The sequence below is a fragment of the Necator americanus genome, chromosome I (genome assembly GCF_031761385.1).
Source record: "Necator americanus strain Aroian chromosome I, whole genome shotgun sequence".
Lineage (NCBI taxonomy): Eukaryota > Metazoa > Nematoda > Chromadorea > Rhabditida > Ancylostomatidae > Necator > Necator americanus.
The window spans coordinates 20,406,814-20,427,753 of NC_087371.1; the positions used below are offsets into that span (position 1 = coordinate 20,406,814).

Below are 20,940 nucleotides of genomic sequence, written 5' to 3' on the forward strand. Positions count from 1 at the left end.
CTGTAAAAAATAAATTACAGCGTGGGAGCTGTTATTATGAAGAACTGATTCCTTTAAAAAGTGACAAATTAGGTAAAAGCTGCTGACTACACATGTACCTGTACGAATTTGAGCGCTTGTGATCGAAATTCCCGGGAATCTTTCCAGTTATCGCCGTATTTGATGAGTTGAGGAAACAACTGTTTGCAGTTTGGATTGTGTTCAAAAATATACATATAGATTGAGGATCCAAGTTCGTAGAGGAATTCAAATTCATCGCTCCATGTCCGACGAAGTAACTCTTTCTCGTACACGTTTGGCTCCCACCGTTCCACATTTTTCACTTTTATTCGCTGAAAAAAACTGAATATTCGAGTGTAACGAATTTCTGATAGTTTTATCTCTACTTTGTCGTACTTGTTTTTCTTGTACCAGTACAGCCGAAGCCGAACGTAAAGTGTCGGCCTGACGCTCAACGTCCGATCGTGGGGGTGGATATTGGCACCCATCTCCACCGTTCTATGGTCAATAAAGTCTATCTAGTCAATAAAGCGATGCGGCCATGAGCGCCCTACATCTCCTTCGGCAGTTCTTCGTTCTTTTTTTCGTGTCATTGTGCGTAATTAAGATTATTTCAGAGTCACAGTCGCAGCAAATTCGTTTTCGCTACCACGAGCGCAATCTCCCTATCGAATATTATAGATTATTATTCTATCGATCGACAGAAATGGGTAGCAGTACCGTCCAAGAATGCCACCGTACACTTAGCGGCAATTCTACACTTCATTTTACCAAAACTTCACAAATATCTACTCCGCGATGTTTGATAAGATCAGAATTTTCTAAATTTCTTAGAAGGAAATCAGGATTAAATGAATATCTTCTCTGATCTTGAAATCCAACAGAGTGGACCGCAAAAATACCAGTGCTGTCAATCGCATACCATCATTTCATAATCGGTAGATTAAAGGCGGTGCGAGAGTGGCTCAGCTGGCAAGAGTTTCGCTGTTGCCGCACGGTCGAAAGTTCGAAACCGCCTGATGCCAACCAAGCAATTCACCTTTCTGGATTCGATAAATTGGTAGCAGACTTGTCTCGGAGAATAAATGATTTCTGATGATCAATGATTTGATCATCGGCTGGCTCCTTCCATTCATTGCATAGGACAACACGTGTTCCAAAACCTCAACGATCACGAATAAAACGCAGTAAAATGCATATGCAGCGTCCGGGGTTTAATTGAGATACATTAGTTGGATTGTGCACGTTTAATGTCGGCAGAGTCGGCCCAGTTCTATCGCGTAGTAAGTTGTCTCGTAGGGAGGACCACGGGTGCAACCAATACTCTTCCTCACGCATTTTTCTGGACTTCTTGGGAGAAGAAAGCGTGATTACGCTCATAGTTGTACGTCGGACATAGGCAGGACTGTACGAGCTACGGTCCTACCTATGCCCATTCGTGAAGTCATCTCAATATTGTCAGTTTCTTGATACATTTTCTTCAACACATGAAAAAGTGAAGAGATGAGAGATGAGATGAAAAGGAGAGAAGAATGCGGAATAAAAGAACAGGAGGAAGAAAAACTGGTTCCTATTTAACATAAGGGGGGATGAGCTCGGAAAACATCAAACAGGTCTCTTTTAGTCTCAGTGGAATTTTTGTAGGAAGCGATGTGAAGGATACAGGATGGGATGCATGAGGCTCAATAATCCCCATGGGGATGCGTCTATGCGTTCCACCTCAATGTAGAATTCGTTTGAGGCTTATGAACGCGAATGCAACATTGCAAGCATTTGCGTGTCCGATGTATCAAGCCCGTGTTTTTGTCCTTCCAGACAAGTCTGGTACCAATTTATCGATCCCGGATGGACAGAAGGCTTGTTTGGGGTCAGAGCGGGTCCTAACTACCGGTAGTGCAACCACAGTCGAATCTCTCACCGTAAGCGCTACACTCACCCCGGGTAGCAGTGTAAAATTATGGGATTTTTGAAGGGAGTCCGTGTCTCCCCTAGTAAAAAAATAAAATAAACTAATAAAAGGGTCAACAAGTCCGTTTTCGTCCTACGACGTTATGGATGGGCTGGCGTCCCGTCCCTGTGTACGTTTGGGAGGGGCAGTAATTAGTATCCGTACAAGTAGGAATATCTGATTATTGCAAAGGACAAAGTGTTTTGCGTTAATGACTCCGGACGCTAACGCATTTGACCTCAATCCATAATGATAGGGACTTACACTCATATGTGCGACGTAGACATGACGGACCTGCCAATATCTAAAGCCTGTTTCTTCTTTCAGTCAGTTATTTATTGATCACTGAAGGTTTGAAGAGTGTGGTTGGATTGGAGAGGTGTTGAACCGTTGACAGTTGCAGACATTGTGGGAAGCTCTCACCATTACGCTACTGCAGCTTTCGTTCTTATACGAGTACGAGTTGTTTTGGTTTGATTAGTGGAAATATTTGCGAGTTCTGGGGCGTGTGTAGGACAGTCGGTAAGAGGTTCCGTTTCCTGCACGATCGACCGGAGGTTCGAATCCGCCCTAGTGCTCACCAAGCCTTTCATCCCTTCGGGGTCGATAAATTGGTACCAGACTTGAGGGGAGGCTAGAAACACTGACTTGACACATCGGCTAGCCACCGCAAGTCATTGTACAGACCAGATACACGTTCGTAAACCTCAAACGATTCTGAATTGAAGTGAACGTGGGGGCGCATCCCAAGCAGATTGATTAACGCCAGACACTTTATCCTTTCTTATCATTATCTGCGAGGTTTGTATTATTATAGACGTCTAGACGTGGAGAGAATATCATTTCTGAGAAGAGAAGAGCTTGATGCGTTAGAAAAGTGCAATATGGATACTTCGATGTACTTTATTACAGATGAAAAATAACAACAAAATAATAAAAAGAAATTGTTAGTACTTTCTGGTAGCAGATGGATAATTCAATACATAATTTTTCTCGCACCATCTGTTTTTGCGAACTCATCCACATATTCATCTACTACGCATAGACTTTCAAAAAATCTGGTGAAATACCGTTGATTTCGTTATCGGTCTTTCACCAGTTTTTTTTTTTGAAATTTAATTAATCACACACTCGTGAATCGCTATGGATTTCGATTGTCGTCATAGCATATTAGATTAGATATTACGGCATATGTACCTGCTTTAAGGAAGGATATTTCTAGTATCTTTCTTATTAAGATTAAGCAGAACTACATATATGATGTAGATTTGACATTATGTCAGTCAGTGCCTCAAATTCGTCTAATTTTCCTCTATAGGAATGCTAAGCATCTTGTAAGTAATCTATTATGTTGCCTTTGTAGGAAACCGTATATTTATCGTTGACAAAAAATAAAACATCCAATGGTGTGCAGAGCGTGAGTGCTTCTGCAAAATATTGCAGACTACCTGGATTCGGCGTAGATCAGTTTGTTCACGCATTGTTAGATTCGTTTGTCTTTATAATTAAGAAGAAGGAGAGCACAAAGGCATGGTGGGAGGAAAGAACAGAAATAAGTGTCATTATTATTATTCTGTCAAGTAATAAAAAGATATCACCGTCAGTGTCTCTAAGGACTACATATGTATAGTGCCGAGGAAAATATTGTGATCGTTCGTTCTCTCTTCTAACTAATCAAAGAACGGTCATCCTCGCGCTCACCTCTAATACGAGATTTGTTTTCTGATTAACGTTAGAAGCTCCACGATCTACCTTTCCAGTGGCTTTATTCGTTTGTCCATCACTCATTCTTCTTACGCCATTCACACGACTTTTTCGATCCGTTTGAGGAGTGCTGAAGTGCGTGCCGACCTTCTCGCTGGCACTGAAACAAATTTTTTTTCATACTTTGACAGAACAGCTCAAAACTCTCAAATAGCAGAGAAGATTAGGGATTTTAACCAAGAATTACAGTGACGCCTCGTGAATACCAGTCCACAAACAGTAATGTAATGGTACGTCTATATGTACGGTATTCGATACCGTCATGAATTGGAATTCACAATATTCTTACGTTTCAATCGCAATGATCGATTGCTGCAGAGCAATCAAAACAATTCCATTATACGGTATACCTTTAAACAAATCTCAGTTGAGGAAGTATTCATCAACTGTACAAGATTATGGTACGTGACAATTAATTCTCTAAATGATGTTGCACTGTATAATTAAGGTAATTTTGTTTTGCACTGATACTTTCTTCAGACCAAAATTGAAGAGGAGCAGTAAAATGGGTCTTAGAGAGGGAAATTTGCTTCTTCCTTGATTCATTTAGTTGCAAAATGGTGCACCAAGGAAGGAAAAGGAAAAGAAAAGCGTATCAGGTCCGAGTCAACGCACACTTTCTACAGTAGATTTCATGACAGTAGAAAATGGCGCGGCACCCTTTGTGGCGGGTGAAATTCAACTTGAAATTGAGAGATTTTCTTAACATATTAGAACACACACGTTAGCGTGAATTCTTCAACGTCACGGACACTTGATATGCATGGATGCGGATAACGTTTTGTAATGAATTGGCTTCAAACGAGAATTCCTTCATTAGGACAAAACGTGTTTTTCTCATTCGAAACATCTGAGGTTTCAATTAATGAAGGTGAAAGCACGTGCGAATGTGCGTTTGGTGAAATGGAACAGTGAGATATCGTAAAATCTTGTGATATCACGCCAAGACGAATGTTAGTGGCTGTGAATTGCGTTCTGACTTTTTTCAAAATGACATCAAGATTATTTCTTGATGGTTTAATACTATTGTTTTAGTATTTATAAAAATAGGGGATCTGATGAGGGAATTGTTCACCTTTTTTTCGTCATCATCCTTTCATCATTGTTTAAGACTGCCACCATCAAAAATAGGTGAATTGTGGGGATCTGATGAGCAGAGACTAGAGAGATATCAGGGGATATTGAGTGTGCTCTATAAATATGAGAACTAGAAGTAGAACAGCTCAACAGCTGTTTTCAATATAATACTAATTTAGTGGAAACCCAAGTAGTGTAACGTAGCCTTCAGATACAAGCAATCCAGAACTTTTCTCGAGCACATAATAAATGCTTGGAAGGCTCGGGCAAGTAATTGCAGGAAACCTCATTTACATCCGACCAAAGAACGATCCGTTTTTAATGAGTCAGAGGACAGTTGGATGAATCCTAGCATCATATGATGTGCACCCTATGGACGTATGTACGCAAGCGAAAGAAAACGTTACACATTATTCTTTTTAGAATAGATTTTCGACGGCTTTATATGTTACTAGATTTGTTCTTGTATTCTCTGCATTATTTCGGAGTATAGTTCCAATTTAATTGAAATATTGATTTAAAATGAAAGAATTCACTGAAAATATCTTCAAAATTCGCAAAAGCTGGTGTCGACTGGTCGCTGAACTACTCAAAGATGTCACTGATAGATTGACCATCATTAGGGTATCGATGACCTCACCATTTTTAATTTTTACGGATCGTCAGACCAGGGCGCTATTTGCGATTTTTTAGGGTGAGAACAGTTTATCAAGCCTTGTTTGGTGCTGTTGATGATCAAACAATCAGAAATTTGAGCAAGAAACTGATATTAGAGGACCAAGCTTTAGAAAACTAGTGCTCATTGAGATAACTATGCGGAGAGTGGAATTATTAAGTCAGCTAGTCACTACTATACAGTAATGTGAAGCGAACATTCTTCTTTAATTCGTGAAAGACAAATTGATGGAATGAACAAAAATGCCCTGGTATGGTTTCAAGTAATCTGATCTAAAAAAATTCAGGTCGAAAATGTCAACTCGGATATGACCTCAAAAAAGTGACGGAAGTGTATGTAAAAATAAGTGAGAAGCAATTGCACTCGTAATTACAAAACAAAACTAATTAGACTTTTCATTCCAGGGCAGGCAGGTTGAAAAGCAAAAATACAATTACTACGTACATAATTTTGAAGCAGCTAAGGCTATTTCCGCGGTCACAGCCCAGAATCGAATAAAAATTGAAAAAAGTGAATATTAATGGAACTGAGGTACAAAATTACGATCAACCTCTTCCAATAAACTTGATTCCTGATTCAAACAACGTTTGTGAGGTTTTTAATCGAGAAACGATCCTTTGGTGGACTCATTCGAAAAAAAGAGTCTATAGAGCACCAATAGAGGGTTTATGGATCTTGTGGAAGGATTAATTGGAATGAATGAGAACATAAGAAAGTGTTACGAGGAAGCCAAGGAAAAATGATCCTCAGGAAATGTGGTTTGAAGGGCTTTCAAGAAAAACCCATATGTAGTCCAAGATTCTTTGAAGGACTCCGCCGAAAAGGTCTGAAGTGTTCCATATCACGGAATAACTGCGCGCAAATGTTCACAAATGTGAATCTGATATTTCCCCAAAAACTATTCGGAACAATAAAGACGGGAACAAATATAAAAAACGCTGGCCGTTTATTACTATTATTGAATAAGCAGGAGAATTTTTCCCTAGCCCTAAAATACTTAAGTGCAGTACATAAATAACCAATATTTTGAAAAACTTTAGAGAAACAAACCAAGGTTTCAATCGAAGCCTCGTAATTTCAGTAAGTGGGCCGGATACTTCTGGATGTTAGTCGAGGTTTCATCAGATTGAATAAATCTCACAAACCTATGATTTGCTAATTCTCACCGTTATTTTGCTGAAAATAGCCTCATTACTGCCTTGTTTTGAGCTGTCCTCATCTTTCAAGGAAGCAACATCGGAACAATTTTTTAAACGTGAAAGTCTCTTTCTATTCTCAACCTATACGATAGATAGATCTGAGTGATAAACGAATGCTAACCTTTCGTAATTATTAGTGTTATGATGAAGCAGTCCACAACTTTTCTTTTGTAGGTTAAAACAAAAGGAAATAGAACAATAGGAAATTATGGAAAGGAGTGGAGGGTACAGTGGAGTTGGTGAAAGGTTCAGCTGCGATTTCATGGTCGGTGGTTCAAAAGCAAATCAAGCCAACCGAGCTTTTCATCCCTTTGGGGTCGACTTGGCAGGAGAGTTGTCTGGGAGGATAAGGATAAAGTATGAAGTTTCTGGCGTTAATCAATCCACTTAGGATGCGCCCTCACGTTCACTTCAATTCAGAATCGTTTGAGGTTCACGAACGTGTAACTGGCCTGTGCAATGACTTGCGGTGGCTAGCCAATGTGTCAAATCAGTGTTTTTATCCTATCAGACAAGTCTGGTACCAACTTCCAGACAGGTCTGGTACCAATTTATCGACCCCGGAGGGATGAAAGGCTTGGTGAGCACTAGGGCGGATTCGAACCTCCAATCGATTGTGCAGGAAGCGGAACCTCTGACTCGCTACACTAAACCCGCCCCTCTGGGAGGATACAAACATTAATTCGATACACCGTTTGATTAAATCCAGAGAATCTATCCACCACTTTTTAATAATTACTGGGAGGGAAGTATGTTCAATAAGAACTATTGAGATTAAGAACAAGTGCACAACACTGCTCCTAACTTGCCTCTCAAAATCCAGTTTCAAAGGATTAGTCCGTACGAAGTCCTTAGAATTGAATAATCTAGTTTTTGAAAACACTAGGTGAAGAAGTCGAAGAGTCGATTTACAGGTGACTTCGTACAAAAAAATGTTCACAGTTGCATATTGATGACGAATATGTTCGGCTTTTTGTACAATTTCGAGGATTATTATTCGCTATTAATTATTCTGCGCGAAGAACATTCTTGGTACGTTGCGGATCGTCGTCAAAGCTCTTTCGTTCTCCTGATTCTTTTCAAATGTAGTAATCAATGCGGTAACACAGCCGTACCTCGATGTGTGGCCTAAGCTGTCATGTGGGTCGGAGTGCCTAGATGATAATAACCTTCCGCAGGGGTTGGAGGAGTGTTTGTGATGAGAATTTGAATGATACAAAATTTTTTGAATACCATGCAGTACATCTCTTCCTCGTGGAAACATTGAAATATAGTTTTTGTAATAGAGATCAAATTGAGGCGTGTTGTGAAAAATTGCGAAAAAGACGCGGATTCGCATCTTTTTCGTCTTCTGTCGATGAATTAACAATTTTACTGTAATTGATGTTGGCTTTTGTGGCTTATCGAGCGTTCTTTAGTATAATTGCTTTGGACGGCTTCACAGAGCAAATACATAGTACAAATGGGCGCTAATTCGTTACGAAGTTCCTCTAAATGCAGAACAGCCATAGCTCAGTAAAAAATCGACATGTTGATGGACATTCTGAAACTCTGCGGCACATCACTCTAGTTTCAAGAAAAAATTGGTTAGAAAAACTCCATATTCATTTAGAGCTTCAAACACTTAAATGATTAAGTATTCGGAACTATCCCATTCCGAAATTGAGCGACTATGAACCTGATATCGCTAGGGAGCTCAAAAATTCGAGTATTCTAGTACTTGAAAAGAATTTACAGGTAATACTCCCGATCAGAAAAACTTATTTGTGAACTGATTTTCCGGAACGAATTTCTTCTGTGCTCCATGGAGTGTCAAATTAGGTACTGTTCTAGTATAACTACAGCTCTTATCTGCTATCATTTCAGAACCATTTAAATAAAATCAGACTAAATATTCAGACAAGTTCAAACATTCAAAGAGTCGAATATTTGTTAGAAATGTGCAAATACGTAATGGAAACAGAGCGATGAATTGCGAACAAATATTCGACAGTTTGTTTTATTTCTGTATCTGTGTTTAATACCAACGAATCTCGAAAAACAGGACAAATTAATTTTGATCTAAAAGAAGGGCGAAAGAGGTTAGGAAGAAATTTGGATCTTTTCGAAAGCCAAGAATCAGCAGATGTTGCTCAAACGGACTAAGATCCATTAACTGGGACAGATCGGAATATTTTATAAAGGTTATATTAGCAGTTCAACGATTGGATGGAGAGTTAAATGAAACGAAAGTATTTAGCATTATCTTGGACATTGGTTACATTTGGATCTGAGATTTTGGGTAGATGTTCGCGGTTGCCAAATGGCTGTTCAAAAAAGCAAATGGGTGATATTAAAGCAATAAATCATTACAATGTTGTATAAGGAGTAGAAAGGGGGGGGTGGTATTAAAAGGGTCGAGTGGGGCAGTTAAAGGACAATGACCGGAGAATACAGGATTATTTTGATTGTCGAATAGAATTGAGGAGTGATTTAGTAGACGACGGTCGGCAAAACGGCAGAAAGTTTTCGCAAACAACAACATTTGGCTCTCAATCCAGTAATTCGATACTAAAGCGGCGCTAGACGTGTATAAATGCTGAGTTGAAAACTTCTGAAGAAATTCAGCGAGACTTCGGCAGATCTCGTAGCCGGACGCCCACAAGATCAAATTGCGCATTTGCAGAATTTCGGCACATTTACAGAATCTCTAAATAGTTCTGTTTATCGGGGCGAATGTAGTGTAGCGGTTAGAGGTTCCGCTCCTCGCACGATCGATCGGGGGATCGAGTCCGCCGTAGTGCCAAATCAAGCCATTCTTCCCGCGAGATCGACAGATTGGTACTAGACTTGTCTGAGAGGATAAAAACACTGATTTGACACATCGGCTACCCTCCGCAAGTCATTGTATAGGCTAGTTACACGTTCGTAAACCTCCAACTATTCCGAATTGATGTGAACGTGGGGGCGCATCCCAAGCGGATTGATCAACGCCACACACTTTATCCTTTATCTTTTTATCGATTGTTTCTGGAATGTGTCTTCTTTTGTGTACAATAAAAATAACCTATGCGCGAGGAGACAGAATTGATCAGCTGAAGAGCTGCGAATCCGCTTTTCTCTTTTCTCGTTGGAAACACGGATCCGCGCCTTACTCGTTTTCTGGCAGAGAATTCCATTGCAGTGAATCTAGGTGCACAGGTGAGTTTAGAACAGACTAGAGGAAAGGAAGAAGGAACAGATTATGGGTTTCGCCTAAGAAGTCAAAAACATAGTAATCTCAAGGGCAATCTGACAGTGGCAATTTTAGATGGGGAAAATACTTCTGGCTAGGATGAAATGGATAAATCAAAATCTAGCGCACTTAACTAAAAGTTGTTTTCTTCTTTGAGTTTACTAATAAGTTTCTAAATGTGAAATAAGAAACAACGACAGAAGAGGAGAAATGAAACTGATAGATGAATGTTTAATGTAAATAAGCAGAGAGCCTTCTCTGAAAATTGGTGTAAGCCAGTTTAGGATAGGAAAAGCGAGGTAACCCAGAAGAAGAAAATATCAGAAGTTTGAAATCTCATCCTTAAAATGCCTGAAGGGTTGTTTCCGAGGAAACAATCATTTGAAGGATTCATCTAGCTAAAAAGTGTTGTCGATGTACATTAGCTGACTGCATGAGCTCAATTTGTTCCCGAAGGGAAAGCATCAGAATTCAGATTCAAGTAGCTACAAATAGCTGATAAGATCCAAACGAGAGTGTTGAAGCAGCAAATGTTTCGCGTAACTACCAACTCCTATAACCAACAGAGGATTCATCTATGTTTTTCCGGAAACATGAGCGGAGCCGAAAGCAGACTGACATATAATCTATGCGTCAGCTTTTTCAGAGAAAGCGTGGTGGTCTTCCGGCGCTGATGTACTCACTCCATGAATACGTCATAAATAAATCTTGAAAGCTGTCCGTACTAGTTTGGCTACTCATTTTTAGCCCACATAAATACCCTTTACAATTTCATACCTTCCAAAAACACACGCTGCTGTTCAGCTGTCGACGTGCTCACCACGGGTGTCTGTCACTGTGTTCCATCCTTCTAAAAGTGTTACAATTTTCGGGCCCAGAAGCTGGGTCTGAGACTCAAAGAACAACTCGACAGCAGCGAAAGAATTGAACAGCTTCTGCTTTCTCCTTCAGAGATTTGCATGCCGGAATACCGCGTGCACTCCGCTTAGCGTTCAACTCAACCCGAGGCCGTGGGTTTGAAAACGGTCCTTGGTCCTTGGTTACAAGCTATTCCCTCGCCTCATCAGACTGCTACTTGTTCCGGGTCCTTAAGCATTGCTGAAGCAAAAGCTGCTCAACTCTCTCACTGACCTCACATCCGGTGTTGAGTAGTTCCATGAGTCTCAGCCTCCAGCTTCTTGAGAAACTACGAAATTGTAAAGAGTATGCGTGTGCAGAGAAAAAGTAAATAGCCAATCTAATAATTTGAGGATTTTACGACACCACGAAAACGGCGCTGAATGTGAAAACTTTCAAAGGCCTTCTCTCTCATGACTGAGTGTCTAGTATGTCTATAAACTCTGAGAGAACAATTTTTTCAAACTGCTTTTTTTGCCATCAGAAAAGCTTTTCAAATATTTATTAAATATCTTCCCTTGCTCTGATCCGCGAATGTCATAGTTGGACTAAGGTCGTTCAAAGAGAAAAGATGGAAGATAATAATAATAATAATAATAATAATAATAATAATAATAATAATAATAATAATAATAATAATAATAATAATAATAATAATAATAATAATAATAATAATAATAATAATAATAATAATAATAAGAGCGTAACCGTTTCTGTTGCAAGCAACACACACAGACGCCGAATTCTAATGATGCCAAAAATGACATGAACGTCAACATTCCGGAAATTCGGATTACGCGGCAACTGCGGCGCGTTGTTGTTGAAAAAAACAAACGCTGAAAAAATCGATCCAAGGAAGCCAGTATGGAAGCCGAGGTTGTAGCCCAAGCCCACTGCACTTTTTTAAGTTGGTTTTTAGATATTGAAGTCTTTAGAGCAGTTTAACACAGACGTCTGATGTCTACCAGTTGAGCGAAAAAAGAGTCATCGGCAAAAGTTTCTGCAAAGTTTTTAAAATTTTTTCACTGATCCATCTCCAATATTTGAAATGTTCTCTCGAAAGTTTCTCAGCTCATGAGAAAGTGTTTGCAGGAAAAGCGAAAATGCCGAAGAAACATGACTGAATAACAGTAACAATATTTACCGGATTAATTGATGATAGATCAATCCTAGATTTGAGCAGATTTTAACAGATTTGGCGGTTTCGAGCAGAAGCAAGTTTTCTAGCGCAAAACCACAACAGGAAAAGAGAAGACGTCGATAAGAAGTTGGAGCTTTGAAAAGAGCAAGCGTCAGCCGCTCCGTCTGGATTCAGGCAGAGCAACAACGCTGGCGCTCGATGAAAGGATTAGAAGAGCGGGGCAGAAGTGGGTTGAAGAAATGTTCCTCGTTTGTTCGAGAGCTTGAAGAAGTGGATACCCCGATATAAATTTGCTCGTGCTAGTCAACTCAGCTGGTTCAATTCAATAATCAGTATTGACCAGTTTCTTAATTTTTCTTTATTTTAAAAGGGATTTACCATAGCGGTCTTCGGAATATTTCCTAGCTTTGCTTTGGAGAGTCACTTTCTGTTTAAAGAAATTCTCTTTTATTGAAACCAACTAGACACTGTGCCAAAAACTTTCTTCCACTTTTTACCTAATAAATTTTTTATAATAATAGTTCTAGTACATAATTATTTAATTCTGTGTTATTTATTGCACCACCCACTACTATTCCTTAAAGGCAGCATACATACATACGACTGTTTCGATGTCCCTTGGCAAATAAATAAAATTAGGGGGCAGTTGATAAGTTCTTTGTCGATGACGCTCAGTTGCCAAGGAGAACGGTATCGTCGGCTCATGGACCGTCTGTTTGCTCGCAGAGGCACACTCATGCAGATATGGCACCTTCCTAAGTGTCTGCTGGGGAGATTCAGGGTGGCATGATAGTTTCCCATGCCGTTTTTGTGGATATTAGAGGGAACTAAGCCTGGTCATAGGCTACACTTCTAACCAGGCTCAAGCGTGGTAATGGGACGGGACCCTCTCGAAGACGACCACCCTCTCCCCAACCAAGAGTCCCCCTCCAGCGTTGCTGCGACAGTCTTTCGTCTCTGCCAATTCAATACGTTGGAAATTTTGAGTGCTTCAAGAGAGTAAAGTCGAAAATTAGCCGAGGATCAAATGGCAGATGTGAAATTTGGTACCTGCCAGAAGCGAAGAAATGTCAGTTAGTAGAAAAAGCAGAAATGCTGAAATGTTGTTGAAATATTGGTATTGAAATATTCTCAATTTTTCTTATCCTACTTTAATCCTGAAATCCATTAAGTATCTTTGAATAGTGATTAAAGCACATAACACGACAAAAAAAGAGAAAGGTCAGGTGTATTGGTTGAAGTACAGAAGAGCGACGAGAGAAAAAACTGAAAAAAAATCAACATTTTGTTCCTACAATATGACGACGCATGTTCGACATCCCGCTGAGTCACATTTTTGCAAAAGAGTTAGAAACTTGAGGCCACCTCTGAAAGATGAAGAAATCAATTTAACCCATTTTCCAGCGGTTATAAAGTGGATTCTATAAGAACGAAGTACCAAAAATGCTCAGATTCTGTGCACGTTGATTGGTCTGGAGGATCGCAAATGATCGTGCTAAGAAGATGAAAGGAAAAATTTCAGGTGGTTTTTCAGAGAAAAACGTAAAACTGTTTTTTGCAGCCACCTAGTTTTTTTTTAAAGAATTTAGATGGGAAAAAAGAAAAGTGACATCATTCTTTCTTTCCATCAAAAATTTGGAAAGACTGCGAAGTCCTCGAAATCGCATGACATCACATCTGATATGGAAAATCTTGAGCTACGACACATTGGAAGGGGATTTGCTTCGCTCTGAGCTGCTCAAAGTTTTTAGACTTTGTTAAAAAAAGTTGAGAAATTTTTAGTTAATCCTATCTAAATTCAAAAAAAAAATCAGGAGTGCGCAAAATCAGCGGTTTGAATGTTTTGTAGGGGGAACCTTCCTCTAGAAAGTGGTATCAAATTTACTTCTCTTGACCCTCTCATCACGAAGCTATTTGCGATCTTCCAGACCTAACAAGGCACAGAACCTGAGTTTTTTTGCCATTGAATTCTGCTTAATCCACGTTTAAACTGCAGAAACACCACTTATAATTAAATTCTTCATCTTCTAAGAGTAGTTTCTGTTTCTTTTGCAAAAGTTTCTCCCAGCGGGGTGTCGAATTTGCGAGGTCCCACTGTCACATTGTGAACACCTTGTACATCTTCAAAGCAAAATGTAGATGCTTCCATGTGACTGGACTCCGTCTTAAACCAAATATAATATTTCACAATGTATGCAATTATTTAATACTAAATAATATTTGGTCCTGGTTAGCATGTTATCCCCCACCGCACACTCCCATACGACCCCATCCCTTTACGACCCACCAAGGGAGAAATCCTATTACACGCTTGTGCCTCACCCTAACCCTATCCTTCCATGAAGAAACTCCAACAATTTCGTTTACGTCTTCTTCCTATAGTTTAACTGACTTCTTCAGAAAACGATACACCTGTTAATGAACGCTAAATCTGCTCTTTTGCATATAACAATGAGGGTTATGCTTAACTAAACACAAGACCGTGCTCAGTCTCCCCTTGCCCAATAAATGATTTTTCTTCGAACTAGAACAGTCTGATAAGGTATCAGTGACTGTAATTTCCAGATAGTCTTCCATTTTTTTGCAGAAGTTCAGAATAATTCCGAAATTTTGCCTTCGGATTTTGATATTCTGAATAATTACTTCACGAAAGATAAAATAAAAATCAACATCTCACCGTTACCGCTAAACATTTATTAAAGAAGGAAGTCAGTCTAGTATAAGTTGAGGACTTTGATTGAAAATTCGTGTTTAAACATAAATACATAAAACGAAGCGACGTGATATTTCACAAACAGACAGCAAATAAGCGGAAAATATATTATGCTTCGTTTTTATCAGCCACTCCTAAATGGTTTGGAGCACATTTGGGCTCCAGTGCCGAAGAAAATAGATGGATTCCAAAATGGAAAGCACTTTTGGAGATTTTCGATGGATGCAACTTTCAAGAAGAGGAACGAACATTGATTTTAGTTTTTTCTTTTGACCTTTTAAATTCGAATTCTTAAAAGCAGTGAAATCGAAGATTCTCGAACGCTGTGCGTGACGTCATCAGAGGTTCGTTTACACGCAACTGAAAATCCAAGAAGTAAAAAGGAGGAGCTTTGAATCATGGCAAGGGAATCGGAAATTGAGAAAACGAAGAAACAGATTTGAGAGGAGCACTTGATCAAACCACTACACGAGCATCTCCTCTGTTCTATTTTTACGTAAAATCAGACAAATTTCCGCTATTTGTTTTCGCCCACGTTCTTCATTTAGGAGCCAGAGTTATCGCGTGGCAAAGGAAACAATTTAATTGAAAGTATAGTAAAAATAGAATATTAATGCTCACAAATGCTGTTTGTGGGGCGGGTGTAGTGTAGCGGTTAGAGGTTCCGCTTCCTGCACGATCGATCGGAGGTTCGAAACCGCCCTAGTGCAAACCAAGCCTTTCATCCCTTCGGGGTCGATAAATTGGTACCAGACCTGTCTGGGAGGATAAAAACACTGACTTGATCATCGGCTGGCCCCGAAAGTCATTTTATGGGCCAACACGAGTTCCGAAAACCTCAACGATTACGAATTGCAGTAAAACGCGTTGGCGCATACCAGGTGGATTGATACGCCAATGACTTTATCCTTTATCCTTTTTAATGCTGTTTGTAAGGTGTATGGATAAAGTACAAAGTGCTGGCTTAATCATTCCTTTTGGGATGACCTCAGTTCAGATTCGTTTGCGGAAATATTTGTGGTCAGTACAGCGATTTGCCTAAGCCAATCGATATGGCACGTCAATGGAGTCAACCTCTGGTCAAGAGAAGAAGTCAAGACAAGTCTGGTCCTCGATGGACGAAGAAATTGGATATATATATATATATATATAATTTCTTCGTCCAATTAAATATATATATATACGTATGAAAAAACTATAGATTTACTTCTACTCCCAAAATTTTCAAATTTTCAAATTTACCTTCATTCCAAAATTGGAGGTTTCGATTGAAGAAGTAGCGCAAGATAAACTTGTGCCCAAGTGAATGGGCGGCGATAGGACTGTCTTGGATGCCAGCGAAACAGAGAGGCGCGCCGCTTGCAAGCATGAAACGTTAGAGCGTATACCGCATGCAATACAAACATATGAGGTACAGCAATCTTGTCAATTTTGACTAATTCACAAATTTCTTCTTTATATGAAGTTTTTCCAGTGAAATACCGAAAGAAAAACCTCTAAGATGAATTTGCATAGTATTATGTGTTGAGTTACCGCTTAAGTTATACTTTTTTGGATTTTCCAGAATAACTCTGAAAAAGGCTACGAAGTATCCTAATACGTTCGTTTTTAAAGAATCCTTTGGTAATGATCAGTTCTTTTTCGCAGTAGATGTTTGAGAAATTCGAGTCGACAGAGAATGTGCACAAGTACATTACACGACCTTGAAATGATAAGGGATTAGACATGAAGAAAACCCGGAAAATTGACAACGTTATGTTAAGTACATATGTGTTTGATACTCGGGCGTAGTGGAATGGGAAAAGGTCAGCACTACGTCAGAGTGGTCAATGTTTCGAAACCGTCCCGCACCAGTTAAGTCTTTCACCGCTTCGAAGCCGATAAGTTGGTACCCGTTGTGTTCGCGAGTATAAAACACCAGCTCGACACTTCAGCCCTCCCTGCAATTCCTCGTAGATGCCACCACTAGTTCATAAAAACCTCTACGATTCTGAATTGAGGTCGAGCGCATTGGTCGCTTAACGCGTTAATCCTTCCTGAATTACTCTTCTGCATTTTTTCAATGGATAGGAGTAATTGGTAAATGAATTGACAGGGTGATCAATGAATTTCTCCCCACTTATTGTCTCCGAGCACTAACGAATACGCAAAAAAAAGAACGAACTCCGTTGTTTAAAGTTGAAGCGGATTTGTAGTTCTAGTTCTGCTCTTTCTTGTTTTTTTTTTGTAGCGCATCTAAGGGTGTTTTAAAGTAAATAAATGAATTATCGCGACAAGCTAAAGTCATATATTCATTAATATAGTCAATATTTTGAATGTGCGTGAAGAATAAAGTATTGGATCAGCGCAGACAACGAGGAAGCCACCAACAAACGCTGAAACTGCGTACCCGCGCTCATTTGGTGTCTATTGAGACATGTGGGAGAACCAAGCGTAGCGTTGGCTAGATAGTTTCGACATGATAGAGACAGAAAATCCAGAAAAATCTAGAATTCGTGTCCCATCCCAATTAATCAAATAAAGACTTCCTAACCTTTTTTTTCAGAGATGGATGACGAATTACACCTTTTTGTCATAAAATGGTAGCAGTGAACGACACATCAAAACACAATCTGTTTGAAGTTAGTTTGTTAGTATTATGTCTGTACAGTTTTAGCAAAAGAAGCTTTTTCGTCAATTGGAAACTTTCTAGAAATGCAAAAACCAATTGTGTTCTTTGCTTTATCTTGAGAAACGCGCGAAGAATAGTCCCAGTGGCTGTTAAGAAGTGCATCACAGTTCGAATATCACCCAAAAAGTCCCTTCTAGTCCGCCTACATGTTTCCATGATTAGTTTCAAAGAAAAGATCGGTGAAAGCGATCACATCAGGGAAAAAAAAACTTCTTTACAACCGAAAATTTCTTGATCATACTTTCTTAGTTGTCTTCATCTTCGAAATATGCACATATGCTGAAGTAAAACTGTGCACAGAATTTAAAAGGTCTGTGCTACAAAATCGCAAAATTACCGAGATGTCCACGGATTTCTTTGATGAAGTATGGAGCAAAAAATCTGCGCAATGTTTATTTAAAGGCACCACTCCACGAATCTGAGGTGGGGTCGTAGATTGTTAGGGTAGAGGGTGATTCTGTCCATCTCTTCCTGTATCAGTGTAAACGGAAGACCCCGGAACGCTGTTTCTTACGACGTGCAGCGCGCCACCCTTGCGACGCCAGCTTCTCGAATCTTCCCAAGGAGATTTTTTGAACAACTCACTAAATAAATATTTTATTTTATTTCATAGCATTTCGAAAATGCAGTTGAACTCCATGGACAAGCTAAGTTCCGAATTCAGGAAAATGTTCTTTGAATAAGATAAGAAAAAGCTGCTGTTGCATAAACAACTGGATGGATTTTTTTGCAAAGTTAATTGGAAATCAATCCATACCAATGGGACAAGTCATTCAGTCACAGGACGAATCATTATGGCAACAAAAAAAACACAAAAATCAAAAAAAAAAAACAAAATAAACATCCACAGAAGCGTATCATGGGGAAGGAAAAAAACATAAAAATTATGGGTACGTTGGCTCTTTTCTCACTTTCTTTGCTTTGTTTTTACAATCACGTATTATCAGAGGAGAACCCTTGAATTTTTACCATTATTTTAGCGAAAAAGATTACCCAAAAAAAAAGACAAAACCAAGACAATCAGTACTTGATTTCATATTTTTCACACAGAAAATTTACATTTACTAGATGCGTCCTAGAAAGTGCTGCAAAAGAAATAGTAGAGGACAGCAAACTAAGCTCAGTGATGCGAAAATAGTGAATTTCCATCATCACTGACCTCTGCGTACGATCAGATAACGCTATTTCGATTAAAACCACACTTATCCACGAGATTCTTATAGATATTCGCAAGCAGCAGCCAGACTGCCGCTAAGAGCAAGAAGTAATCGGAGGAACGAGTGGGCAGCACGGTACTTTACACCAGTGTAAGGATTCCCTTTTGAACTGGATCAGTATCCAAAGTGAGACATAAATGATAAATTTTCTTACTAATTAGTTGTTAGAGGTATCAGGTTGCAGTCTATCTTCACAATAGCTTCTCCATTAGGATAAAGTCAAAAGTCACTCGCGTCTCAATCCACTTGGGATGCGCCAACGCGTTTTTACTGGAATTCGTAATCGTTGGGGTTTTTGGAACGTGTGTTGGCCTACACAATGACCTGCGGGGGCCAGCGGATGATCAAGTCAGTGTTTTTATCCTCCCAGACAAGCACGGTACCAATTTATCGACCCCGGAGGTATGAAAAGCTTGGTTTGCACTAGGGCGGTTTCGAACCCTCGACTGTATGGCTACGGGTGCGTGCAAAGATAATGATTCCAACACATATGTGTATCTACCATTCCACTTTTTAAAGGATAAAGGATAAAGTTTCTGGCGTTAATCAATCTGCTTGGTATGCGCCCCCACGTTCACTTCAATTCAGAATCGTTTGAGGTTTACGAACGTGTATCTGGTCTGTACAATGACTTGCGGTGGCTAGCCGATGTGTCAAGTCAGTGTTTCTAGCCTCCCACTCAAGTCTGGTACCAATTTATCGACCCCGAAGGGATGAAAGGCTTGGTGAGCACTAGGGCGGATTCGAACCTCCGGTCGATCGTGCAGGAAACGGAACCTCTTACCGACTGTCCTACACACGTCCCAGAACTCGCAAATATTTCCACTAATCAAACCAAAACAACTCGTACTCGTATAAGAACGAAAGCTGCAGTAGCGTAATGGTGAGAGCTTCCCACAATGTCTGCAACTGTCAACGGTTCAACACCTCTCCAATCCAACCACACTCTTCAAACCTTCAGTGATCAATAAATAACTGACTGAAAGAAGAAACAGGCTTTAGATATTGGCAGGTCCGTCATGTCTACGTCGCACATATGACTGTAAGTCCCTATCATTATGGATCGTGACTGCATTTCCCTTTTTTCCGAAGATTAAGGTAAATATAAGCAAAAATGAATGAAATTGTATTGCACTAATTTTGGGTGACAAAGTAAAATCTAGTGTTAGCTGTGATTAATTGAATTTACTTTCCTTTGATTAAATCGACAAATGTCGATTGTAGAGATTTTTGACGTGTAACTCTGCGTGTTTACAACGGTCAATCCTATAGGTAGATACCAAGAATTCGGCAAAGGACGTCAGGATGTATTCTGATTTCATCCCAGAACTGCAGCGTTTTCCAAACGACCTTTCTAACTTTTAGCAGCTATGAAACGTTGAACAATTTACACTAGTTAAAAAGCGCTATTTCAGTAATCCTAGCATATTGTAATGAAAGATGAGCTTGACTTCTACTAAGTGCGACAATCCGACACAAAAGACCAATAGAACTGTCGACTTCCAAAGAGTGTTGTAACCCACATCCAACAGCTGTAGGGGCATTCAAAATAATGACGCTTCCAAATACAGAAGAGATCGTTGCCGAACCGAAGGGCTGAGGTCTCACTAGTGCTGCTTTGATCGATGGTTCAATACAGCCCTAGTGAGAACCAAGCCCTTCACCCCTCCGGGGTTGATAAATTGGTACCAAACTTGTCTGGAAGGATAAAAACACCGACTCGATAGATTGGCTAGCTCCCGCAGATCATGGATAGACAAGACACGTACACCCCAAACGATCCTGAATTGAAGGTAAACGCTGTGGTGTATCACAAGCGGATTTATTTTATAAATTTATATTCTTCGTAGTTTAGGCAGATTTGCGGAAAATCTCTTCTAGTGGCAATGGGACCTAACGAAGCTCACTTCAAAAAGAAATGCATTCATAAAATCGGACAAAGAGAAGAAGAAAAAACTCATAGCAAACATAATAGGCATTGTCCTTAAGAATAATAAATTCAGGATAAGGTTTCTGACGCTTCAATCCGCTTCCGATGCGTTTTGACTGCAATCGTTGAGGTTTTTTGAACACATTTAAAAATGACAGATTTGGATGACGAGAAATTCCATCAATTAATACAACATCAATCAAACAAACTTTGTAGGTCAATGTGATTTGCTGGAAAATCTTGTGATTCCGCAATCATTGATTTTCGAAAAAATTTACATGCGCAAAAAACCCATTTTTATAAGAGGGATACAAAGTCGTTGGGGCTCCTGTAACTGCACTCATCAGTTAGCTTCAACGATATATTGGACATATTCTAATAATCTGACATAATCCTTGTTCAGCAATTTGAATGGATACGTTTCTTCCCGCTAAAGTGTCTGTGTTTTCAGGATAAAAGACCTTTAAACGGTGCTTTAAATGATGAAGAAGCC

General features: G+C 39.5%; 2 protein-coding genes across 4 annotated transcripts in view; both read right to left on the reverse strand.

Annotated features, from left to right (window-relative positions):
• The window catches only part of RB195_006325 (uncharacterized protein), a gene marked incomplete at both ends in the record, with an annotated part of 66,151 nt that overhangs the window by 845 nt on the left and 44,366 nt on the right, over positions 1 to 20,940 (reverse strand). For 2 of the 3 annotated variants that reach the window (XM_064179352.1, XM_064179350.1), the window contains 2 exons: positions 99 to 332; positions 3,650 to 3,812. In XM_064179352.1, coding sequence (XP_064036311.1) covers positions 99 to 332; positions 3,650 to 3,812 — 397 coding nt within the window. The remainder of the gene's footprint in view (positions 1 to 98; positions 333 to 3,649; positions 3,813 to 20,940) is intronic. The other variant, XM_064179351.1, reaches the window with a different exon arrangement.
• On the reverse strand, positions 11,334 to 12,621 carry RB195_006326 (uncharacterized protein; the record flags this gene model as incomplete). The annotated part of the gene is made up of 2 exons (XM_064179353.1): positions 11,334 to 11,520; positions 12,518 to 12,621. 2 exons carry the CDS (start codon positions 12,619 to 12,621, stop codon positions 11,334 to 11,336), a joined length of 291 nt encoding a protein of 96 aa, XP_064036313.1.